Source organism: Bos mutus, chromosome 8 (genome assembly GCF_027580195.1).
Source record: "Bos mutus isolate GX-2022 chromosome 8, NWIPB_WYAK_1.1, whole genome shotgun sequence".
NCBI lineage: Eukaryota > Metazoa > Chordata > Mammalia > Artiodactyla > Bovidae > Bos > Bos mutus.
Window position 1 is genome coordinate 22,721,167 of NC_091624.1, and position 11,069 is coordinate 22,732,235.

General features: G+C 51.9%; 1 protein-coding gene across 1 annotated transcript; it reads right to left on the minus strand.

Moving 5' to 3' along the window:
* Window positions 1-304: 304 nt before the first annotated feature.
* On the minus strand, window positions 305-9,392 carry CDK20 (cyclin dependent kinase 20). Its single transcript, XM_005904079.3, has 8 exons — window positions 8,962-9,392; window positions 8,490-8,603; window positions 5,483-5,671; window positions 5,127-5,248; window positions 4,866-4,928; window positions 3,616-3,739; window positions 3,004-3,159; window positions 305-1,291 (listed from the first exon to the last, which is right to left on the minus strand). Exons 1-8 carry the CDS (start codon window positions 9,034-9,036, stop codon window positions 1,094-1,096), a joined length of 1,041 nt encoding a protein of 346 aa, XP_005904141.1. The 5' UTR covers window positions 9,037-9,392; the 3' UTR covers window positions 305-1,093.
* Window positions 9,393-11,069: the final 1,677 nt, after the last annotated feature.

Sequence of the window (11,069 nt, forward strand, 5' to 3'; positions counted from 1 at the left end):
TCAGCGCTTGCAGAAGTTTATACATATGAGCACAAAATGTATATTTTGAATAACATACTGCTAGTATTTTAAGTTTCTCTTAAAATACTAGTTTCTCTCACTTGTCTGTTTTTAATCTATCCGTGAACAAACAGCACATTGTCTTATTTACTATACCCTATATGTCTTGGTATCTGATACGGTAAATCCTTTTATTGCTTTTCTCCTTTTCTTCTTCTCCCTCCTCTTAACCTTTTCATTTCCACATATATATTTTAGAATTGGCTTACCAAGTTATTAAATAAGAAAGACAAGAGCAAGTTCGAATTGTTTTGGTATTTACTGAATTAACAAGTGAATTCCAGGAATGTCTCTTATTTGCAAGATATCTCTGAGTGAAGAGGTTCATTTGATCCCAGCCTACCCTTATCCTGAGGGTGATGCTGGTAAACCAGTTTAAGGTGTGGAGGGTCACTACGGGGTCCCCCACTTGAGCCATCCCTGGCCCTTGACTTCTGCCACCTTACCTCTAAAAGGGAGCTCTGTTACATGAAGAACCTAGGAAGCCCCCAAGACTATAAAGTAGCCATGAGTGGGGCCACTTTCCAAGTGAGCAGAAACAAGGGCCAAGAGATGATGCCACCTCAGCCACTTCTCTCTATATGAACTACGGAAGAGGGGCTTACGTCACATAGAACTACTCAGGGTTTTTATAATAAATCTCAAAATTGAACTAGTGTTTAATGTCTGAGAACAAAATCAAACCAAACTTTCCTTCTCACTTGGGTTTCCAACATGAGGACATCTTAAACTCAGTGCTCCCTCAGATGGTTCTACTGGGACAATCCCTGCCTGGTGGAATCCCTGATGATGGCAGGCATGGTAGTGGAGCTCACTGCCCCCTCCTGATGGATCCCTCAGCAGCACACAAAATTGGAGGCTGACAGCACAGGTTGAGGGCGCCCTCTGCTGGGGCTGGATGGCCTCATCGTCTGGCCAGGACCAGGGCCACTGTGGTTGAAATCAGGCTGGAGCAGAAGAACGAGTGGCTTGGGTTGTCCTTGGGAGGGGCAGGAAGTTGGGGGGACAAGCCAACTGGGCCTGGCCCTGCATCTCAGCCCTCCGGGATGAAAGGCCGAATCAGCTCCGGGTTCAACAGTGACTCCTCGAGAGGCCGGTCCACGTGGAAGTCATGGACATGGGGGGGTCCTGGGTGGGCCTTGGGGGCAGGTCCCCCTGGGCGCTGGGGGATTGGCAGCTCCGAGGGGTGGACAGGCAGGGGAGCTGTGAAGAAGTAGTGGTGCAGGAGGGCCTGAGGGGAGCAAGCAAGAGACAGCAAAAGGAAACCGGTCACTGCAGCCTTCCAGGTTCAGTTCACTTCCCTCTGGGGGGGATGTGAATACCCGAGAATACCCTGGAAGAAATTTTCTCATTCATGCATTCTCCATTCAAGATGATCCCAACAGCTCTGAGTGTTCACTGTTTCAGCACTGCTCCAAAGACAGGAGATGTAGCAGTGAACTAACAAAGAGCTCTGCCTTCAAGTCTTCCATATAGTCAGGGGTTGGACACGACTGAGCGACTAAGCACAGCACAGCACAGGGGGCGATAACAAGGTAAAGTAAGATAAACAGCGCACCAGATGATTGGTGCTGTGGGAAAAAGAAAGTCAGAGCATGGACAAGGAAAACTAGGGCAGCTGCAGGCCTGAAGAACAGGAGGGTAGGCCCCGAGAGGTAGCACTTGAGCAGAGATCTGGAAGCTGAATGAGTGAGGCTCTGGGACAGAAGTGCACAGACCTTAGGACCTGGAGGAGGCCTGGGGTCCCAGGGAGTGAGCAAGGGGAAGGGAGCTGCAGGGTCACAAATGTGACGGCCCCACGTGTGTGATGCCTGTGGGTCACTAGGACCTGGGCTTCTCAGCTGAGGAGAGAGCCCTGCAGGGGAAGATGTGACAGCCTGCCTGGACAAGGTCCCTCTCTCTGCCGAGTGGAGGAGAGATCGAATGGGAGTAGGAGAAGCAAACTCTGGGAAGCAATTGGGGACTTGCATGGAGGCAGGAGGCACTTAGATTGGAGGCAGCAGCGGGGGGCTGAGAAGTGGTCGGCTGGCTTTGTGCACGCGTGCTAAGTCGCTTCAGGCATGTCCAACTCTTTGCCCACCAGGCTCCTCTGTTCTTAGGATTTCCCAGGCAAGAATACTGGAGTGAGGTACCATTCCCTTCTCCAGAGGATCTTCCTGACCCAGGGATCGAACCTGCATCTTTTTTTTTTAATGTCTCCTGCACTGGCAGGTAGATTCTTTATCACTAACGCTACCTGGGAAGCCTCGGTTGGCTTCAGTACATCCTAAAGGCATTGCTGACATTGGAACTCATAGGGGTGTATGTAAACACACACTGCTTGCTCCAAGGGCAGGGAGGTGAGGCTGCCATGAGGCCAGATGGACAGGTACATGTGACAGAGGCCTGACTCCATAAGCCATCAGCCCATGGTTCTCCCCTCCTCCCTCACCTACAGCCACAACCCCTTCTGGGTCCTCCTCTCCAGGCCTCTGCTCATCATTTCTCTTGGGATAATAGACCCGCCCCACTCCCCCCGCCCTTCTCCAGAAGACCTGCATGACCCCAGAGTCAGTCCCAACATCCCTCCCCTTGATGCCCACAGACTGGCTGCCCTGCCCCACCACAGGGTGGAGAGCCCAGAGGAACAAGTCACGTCTGTTCACGCGGGATCAGGACCCAAGACAATGCTGGGCATGTGCCAGATGCTAGTAAATTCTTCTTGAAGGAATGAAGGGATAAAGAAGCGAGATGCACTCTTCAGCGAGGTGGGCATGCCCTTTTAATATGGCCACTCCTAGCCACCTGCTGCCTCTCAAGGGTCTGCTCAGGAGAGGTACACCTTCTCCATGCCCCCTGTCTCCAGGGGTGCTGTTCCCAGCCCATCACAGGTTCTGAGGACCTCAACCTGCTGGGACACAGGGGCATGAACAAGGAGGGTCAGGGCAATGGGCGTCTTCCTACCTGGGAGGCAGAGATGCGCTGTTGTGGTGGGTAGAGGAGGAACCGCCCTAGCAGGTCCAAGGCCTGGGGAGAGGCATCGGGCAGCACCTCCTCCAGGGGCACAGGTGCCTGCTCCTTGAAGGAGATCTTGTTGTAGTCGGGCAGCTCAGTGATCTCCTGGAGGAGAAGGGGCTCATCACGGCTGGCGCCCACCCTGTCAGCCCCCTCAGGAGTCAGTTCTTGCTTTCTGTCACCCACCTGCTGCCATTCACTCACAGAGCCCCCATCCACCTGCCCCTGCTCGCACCACATCACTCATGACATCATGCGCTCACAGCATGATGTGAGTGAACACATGCACATCTCAGGCGCCTGCTCCATGCCCAGCTTGGTAAGGGCTGCGTGTGTGCTGGGGATTAGCAGGAAGGGGTAGGGGCTGGGCTCTGGTCCTCCACCCTCCAGTAGATCAGGGATGGAGGAGATCCCATGCTGGGCCAGGACCAAGGTCTGGGAGGGTCTAGGAGGTGTGGGGGCCTTGAGGCAGAAGACAGAAGATGCAAGGCAGGGGAGTTATGAGCTGCTGGGGGAAGAGAGGACACCCCCTCCCCCCTCAAATGGTAGGCCCCTGCAAACCGGCCAGACTTGAGGATTGGGGGTGCCCAAGATTCGAAGCACACAACAAAGCTGTTCGATGTCATTCTCTCCTGGGAAAAGGGGGGACCCGTTCAGCAGCTCCCCCAGGATGCAGCCCACAGCCCTGCAGGTACAGAAGCCAAACATCTCAGAGATCACACACGAGGGACACAGGTTTCCCCACACCAGCACCCACACCTCCCTCTGTGGTCAAGACACCCACAAAGTAGCCTACAGATCCCCAGCTTCACACAGTCCAAAGCTTCAAGCCTAGAATACAGAGCATAGCCCATTCTCTAAATAGGTCTTAGGCCTCAACTTTGAAACACACATCAACCCAGTTTGGGGAACGTCTCAGAACCTCATACTCTGGAACACACAGCAACCCCCTCCCATTCTGGGACAGACCCCCAAAACAGCCCCCAGACCTCGAACTCTTGTGAAGTGAAAGTTGCTCAGTCGTGTCTGATCCTTTGCAACTCCAAGGATTGTAGCCTGCCAGGCTCCTCTGCCCATGGAATTCTTCAGGCAAGAATACTGGAGTGGGTAGCCTTTCCCTTCTCCAGGAGATCTTCCCAACCCAGGGATCAAGCCCAGGTCTCCCTCACTGCAGGAGGATTCTTTATCATCTAAGTCACCAGGGAAGCCCAAGAATACTGGAATGGGTAGCCTATCCCTTCTCCAGGGGATCTTCCTGACCCAGGAATCAAACCAGGGTCTCCTGCATTGCAGGCAGATTCTTTACCAACTGAGCTACCAGGTGAGTCCAGTCATGTCTGACTCTGAGATCCTATGGCCTGTAGCCCACAAAGCTCCTATGTTCTTGGAATTCTCCAGGCAAGAATACTAGAGTGAGATGCCATGCATCCAACTCCAAATAAAGGTCCAGGGCCTTCATATCCAGGGACCCAGGCCTCTGCATAACTCAGGGACATTACATCCTGGGATGTCATCCCCTGCATACCGGCTTAGACGTCCCATGCCTCGGACCGCCTTCCCAACCTCAGCCCAGAAGCTTCCTACAGGGACAATCACTCCAATCCCACTTGACCCCTCCCAGCTCAAAACTCATGGGGAGGATCACTGATTCCAAACTCCTCAGAAATACTCTAACCAGAGGAGACACTCCCAAGGCAACCTAGAGCTCACAGCAGGGAAAACCCCCAAATGGCTTAGAGACCTCAATGTCCAGGAGGAGAGGTGACTCAGCTACCCACATCCCCCCTTTGTCTAGCCCATAGGAGTCTCACCAGAGGTCAACACCTTGATCGTACTGGCGGGCACCATACAGGAGCTCGGGGGCTCGGTACCACCTATGAGAGGAGGGCACGGGGTCACAGGTAGGTCACTGGTCTGTCAGGAAGCTGCCCTGGAAGGTCACCCTGACCCTCACACCAGCCCCAGTAGCACTTGTTTGGACAGAACATCTCTTCCAAAATCATCTCTTCCCCAGTAGGTAGGCTGGGGGCCTATCCTTTGCCATATCCTGCCCAGAAACTGGTCCTCCCTACCTGGTGGCCACCTGGTGTGTGTAGAGGCGGTTGCCATCTGGGGAAAAGACCCGGGCCAGGCCAAAGTCTGCTATCTTGAGCTGGCCTGAAGCACTGATAAGCAGGTTGGCTGGCTTCAGGTCCTGAGGGCACCAAAAGAAGCATCAGTTCCTCTAGCGGACCTCGGGACAGGAGGGCTTGGCAGGCTGGGCACCCGGGTGAGCTCAGGACCTGGTCTCTTCCAGGGCCACAACTCCAGTCACTTGTTCCCAGGCCCTGCCCGTTCTGTCCCCTCCCAAACCATGCCCTTTATCAAGGGCTGGCCTACTCCCAGCCCAGCCATCCACAGGCCCACCCCAGCCCATGGTGGTACTGACCCGATGCACGATGTTGTTGGCATGGCAGAAGGCAACACCCTTGAGCAGCATCTGTAAGTAGCTCTTGACCTGCGCCTGGGCCAGTGGCCTCTGGGTGTGGCGCACCACCTCAGCCAGATCTGACAGCATGAACTCGAAGGCCAGCACAAAGCCTGCGCCGTGTGGGAACACGGCCTTCAGCTGCACAACCTGCAATGGTACCCCGTCAGCCTCCAGACTCTCATGGCTCACGTTCTCTCGGATCCCCAGCCCCTGCGCCAACAGAGGACCAGGCAGGCAGAGAAGTTGAAAAGAGACCTGAGCTCAGGATCAGGGAGCTGGGTGCTCTCTCGCTCCCTTCTCCCAGAAGAAGGCAAGTCCCTACTGGAATCCTGTAGTAAACACCCGCCTGCCAATGCAAGAGACCTAAGAGATGTGGGTTTGATCCCTGGGTTGGGAAGATCCCCCGGAGGAGGACATGGCGGCCCACTCCAGTATTCTTGCCTGGAGAATTCCCTGGACAAGAAGCCTGGCGGGTCACAGTCCATGAGGTCGCAGAGTCAGACACTACTGAAGTGATTTAGTTCTAGCAAACCCTCAGGGGAAAGGAGGTCTAAGAAAGGCCACGTAGGGCAGTGTCTGATCCCCCACCCAGCCCATGAACTGGAAAGTCATCTGGAAACACATCCACACAGGTGATCGCAGCTCCCAGCACTGGGCGCAGGAGACATGCCATATAAACCGAGGGCCCACAAGGGCTGGCTGCACAGCAATGAGCAGGAGGGAGGGCCAGTGGGTTCTCAAGGAGGGGAAAAATGACAGAAACTAACAAACCTATAGGGTATTCTGATGAAAACAGAAGAGAACAGATGGGGCGAGGTCTGTTATATAGGGATCTGGGAAGGAGCTGGGGGCAGGGGGACAGCAAACACAAGGCCCGAAGGCAAGAACAGGAAGGAGGCTGCTCTGTTCTATACTCCTGGAGTCTCGATAGTGCTGTTTTCGGAGAGACATGGAAGAAATTTTGCTGAATGAATGAAGAGGCTGGCATGAGACAGAGCAGATAGAGATAGTTCTTTCAGAGTGAAGAGAAGACACTGGAGCTTTTCAAGCTGGGGAGTGGATTCATCTACAGTTTTTGACTGTGGAGTGGGAGTAGTGGCAGGGAAGGTGGAGGAGGGAAGGGGGAGCTGTTGCAGTAGTTCTGATGAGAGGTGAGGATGGCCTGGGCCAGGGGAATACCAGCAGTGTTTTAAAGATAGACCCTTCAGGCCTGCTACACAGGACATGGGATTGTATCACCAGCTTCCCATGGGCCCTCCAACCAGCTCACACAAGCTGTTTGCAAGCCCTTTTACTGTCCTCAAAAAACAAGAATGGCCATAGTGCTGTTTTTCTGATTTTGATGGTAGCATACAGTCATTTTACAAATTGGGACAAACATACATTCAGATAATACACAAAATTATAACAAAAAACCCCAGCAAAAGTAAAATCCTACCACCTATAGTCAACAGTAGGAGTCTATCCCACCAGACTTTACAAGAGACATGGTATACACAGACACATATTCATACGTGTGTGTGTGTGTGTGTGTTGTATGTGTTAGTCGCTCAGTCATGTCTGACTCTTTGTGAACCCATGGACTGTAGCCCACCAGGCTTCTCTGTCCATGGGATTCTCCAGGCAAGAATACTGGAGTGGGTTGCCATGCCCTTCTCCAGCAGATCTTCCGGACCCAGGGATCAAACCCAGGTCTCAGGTATCGAAGGCAGATTCTTTACCATCTTAGCCACCTGGGAAGCCTATATATATATATATATATATATATATATATATACACTTAATATTCTTATACAAAACCAGGATGACACATGCAGTTCTAAAACATGCTTTTGTCACCAAAATATCATGGACATCTCTAGAGAATAAGAAGCAAGTCAGACAGCAAAAGAGACACTGATGTATAGAACAGTCTTACGGACTCTATGGGAGAGGGAGAGGGTGGGAAGATTTGGGACAATGGCATTGAAACATGTAAAATATCATATATGAAACGAGATGCCAGTCCAGATTCGATGCACAATACTGGATGCTTGGGGCTAGTGCACTGGGGCGACCCAGAGGGATGGTATGGGGAGGGAGGAGGGAGGAGGGTTCAGGATGGGGAGCACATGTATACCTGTGATGGATTCATTTTGATATTTGGCAAAACTAATACAATTATGTAAAGTTTAAAAATAAAATTAAAAAAAAAAAAAAAAGAAGCAAGTCAGAGTATTGCCTACTCTTGGGTGGGTGGGCCTAGCCTTGTCACTCCCCAGGAAGTTAGGTACATTCTCCACTCAGGAAGGACATGGACAAGAGAGAAAACCACGTAATGAGCCTGGGTGTGGGAGGTGTCTCTCCCCATGCGCCCACAGCCCCTCTCATGCCTGTCACATACAAATCACGCCAAGTGGACCCTGTAGCCTTTGTCTGTCTCCCCTATCACACTTCAGTTCTCAAAAGCAGGTTAGGGGCTATGTCTCCAGTGCCCAGCAGAGGGCAGAGCCTATGGGAGACCCTAATGCTAAAACCTTGATTCTGCAATCAGGCAAAGCCTCCACAGACAAGCTTGAGCCAGCTGAGTGCCCATGAGCAGGCCCTGGCCTGAGAGAAGGAGAGCCTGAAACCCGCCTTGCAGTACGGAGGAGAAAACTCAGGACAGTGTACATAAAGCAGTTAACCCAGCCTGCAGAAGGTAACAGGAGCTCAACAGGTGGCAATAATCATTATCATTAGAAATCATTATATGATTTGAGAAAAAGGATAAGTCAGTCAATGAATGAACAAGTAGGCAAGAAATAAATGCGTGAACAAGAGGGAATGAGTGAGGAATGAAATAACTGGGTGAATGAATGTGGACAAGAAAGGCAGTGAGTTGAGGGGTGAGGATGCAAATAAGGAAACACAGTGACCGCAGGCCCTCAGAGTGGGAGTGAGCAAGGAGGGTGGGACAGCCCCTCAGAACACCAGCCCCACTCACATACTGACTGTCTTCGATCTCCTGCAGGGCCTTGATCTCCCGTAGGACCTGGTTGGGGATGCCATCCTCCAGCCGCCGCAGGGCCACCTTCTTGAGGGCAACGATCTCTCCAGTCTGTTTGGGACAGAACGCAGACACTACCAGCCCGTCCCAGCTGGGAAAAGGGGTGCGACGCCGAGGGCTGAGGTCCTCGTGGGGGTGGAACGCGCCCCCCAACCCGTGCTGGAGGGAAATCAGGGCCAACCGGCGCAGAGCTGGGCAAACAACTCAGATATCCACGCCAGGCTCCTAGGGGAATTCGCTGAAAGCGCCGTTGGTAGCTGGCCGCAACTTGGAAGCCCTCCCCTCCGCGGGCAAAAGAGGCGGGCGCACGCCAGGATGAACTACCGGGAGGCAGAAGCTATGGCCCAAGCATGGGTCAGGAAGACGGGGAGATCTCAATGAAACCGAAGAGGAAGGGCTGGATGCTCACCTCCACGTGCTTGGCTTTGAAGACGATGCCGTGCGCACCCTCCCCTATGCGCCCCAAGATGCAGTACTGCTCCATGGCCCTCTGCCCGGCACCCTGACCCTCCGCAGTTACAGCCCCTCGCTGGCACCAGACCCTTCCGCGTTAGCCCGCCCCGGCTTCCGCCCCAGACGCGGCTGCCTAGCAACGACGCAGAAACGAGCGCCCGGGCCTGGAGGCCGAAGGCAACTAGAGGTGACGTCCGGGCCTCTCAGTGCCTTTCCCTAGGACCTCGCCATCACGCCTCAGTGCGCTTCACTCAGCAGAAGTCATCCGTGCGGGCGGGAGCGATGGCCGCCGATCCCTCTCGCCTCTGCCGAGCACCACGTGACCAGTGATGCCAGGTTACGCAACGGGCGGGGCCACTTAGCCCGAGGGCAAAGCCGAGAGGCGGTGGGAAGGCGCTAAATTGGCGGGAGGGTGGAGCCGCTCTTCAGGGAGGAGGCGAGCACGGGGCAGGGAGGGGCGGGGCCGTCCACCCAGGGGCGTGACTGCGGCGCCGAGGGCGTGGCCGAAAAGTGACAGGGAGGGGCGGGCTCCTCCCCAAGAAGGCCAGGGTCCCTCCGCCCCCTTACCTAGAGGTGCCAGCTTCCACCTAGGAAAACATACAGGTACCATTCCGCCTTTAAGCCCCAGACTTAATGATGATGGAAGCGAGACGGGTTCCGGTCTGCGTTGTGGAGGGAGCGTGAAATGGCAGCATTTAAAGACAACTTTTAAAAAGTGCAAACTCTGACACAGAAAGACAATGTCTGAGGACTTCTAATGAGGAAATACTGGAGGAATTTGCAGACTGGGGGATTTTAAAGAAGTGCATGCCGTCAAAGGATGTTGATAAAAGCAAGTCGCTTTTTAAAACTTCTGAAAAAGTGTTTAATCTCATACACGATGAGATAAACCGTAAAATAATCTAATCACAACTAAAATAATAATAAAATAATCATATCACAGTTGTATATCCTCTTTGATCCACTTCTAGAACCTCCTCCAACAGATACATTACACTCATGTGAAATGACACGTGTAAGTTCAGGCATTGAAGCACAGATGAATTGCAAAAACTTAGAAACGGCATTGATATCCATCGATAGGAGACTGTCTAAATTGTGATACACGCAGCAATTCAATTCATTTCAGTTCGGTTCAGTCGCTCAGTCGTGTCCGACTCTTTGCGACCCCATGAATCGCAGCACGCCAGGCCTCCCTGTCCATCACCAACTCCCGGAGTTCACTCAGACTCACGTCCATCGAGTCAGTGACACACATCATTTACGCTACCTTTAAAATGAACCAGGATGCTTTTCTATGCACACTAACGGGAAGATTTCTAAGATGTATTGTTAAGTCAAAAGGACAAGATGAAGAACAAAGTATATAGAGTGCCACTAGCTGTGTAAAAAGAAAAGAAAATAATATAAATAATGCTTGTTCATGCATTACAAGGTGTCTGGAAAATACTCAAGATTTCATGATTGTGCTTACCTGGTGAAGGGACCAGAAGGATTGGGGACAAGGTAGGAGGTGATCTTTTCACTGGGCCTCTTTGGATTTTTTTGAAATTGTGAACCGTATAATTTATTAATTCTTCAAAAAAATAAATATTTTTCTGGCTCATAAATTGTACTCTGCTTTAACAATTTCAGAAGAAGGCCTTGATGTCTATACAGATATATTCACCCTGTTTGATGATGGCAGAGGCTAGAAAATAAGTCAAATATCCCATGGAAGAATGGTGAATAAGTTATGAGAGTGCCTTAGAATGGAATGCTTTACAGCTATTACAAATGGTGTGGGTAAATACAGCAGTGGAATGGGAAAGGATGGTCTTCAAAAAATGGTACTGGGTCATTTGGAAAGTCATATGAGGAAGAACTGTCTATTGACGCAGATCTCAAATTATACACAAAAATTGATTCCAGATGGACTGCAGACCTAAATATAAAAGATAAACAATGAAGCTCTTAGAAAAAAAAATATTTTAATGACTTTGGGTTCAGTTCAGTTCAGTTCGGTCGCTCAGTCGTGTCCGACTCTTTGCGACCCCATGAATCACAGCACGCCAGGCCTCCCTG

Excerpts from the sequence above, each read along its gene's own strand:
- CDK20 (XM_005904079.3), bottom strand. The coding sequence starts at position 9,036 with ATGGAGCAGTACTGCATCTTGGGGCGCATAGGGGAGGGTGCGCACGGC. Across the intron at positions 4,929-5,126 it reads ACACACCAGGTGGCCACCAG|GTGGTACCGAGCCCCCGAGC; the intron begins GTAGGGAGGACC and ends CTCCTCTCATAG. Across the intron at positions 1,292-3,003 it reads AGCGCATCTCTGCCTCCCAG|GCCCTCCTGCACCACTACTT; the intron begins GTAGGAAGACGC and ends TGCTCCCCTCAG.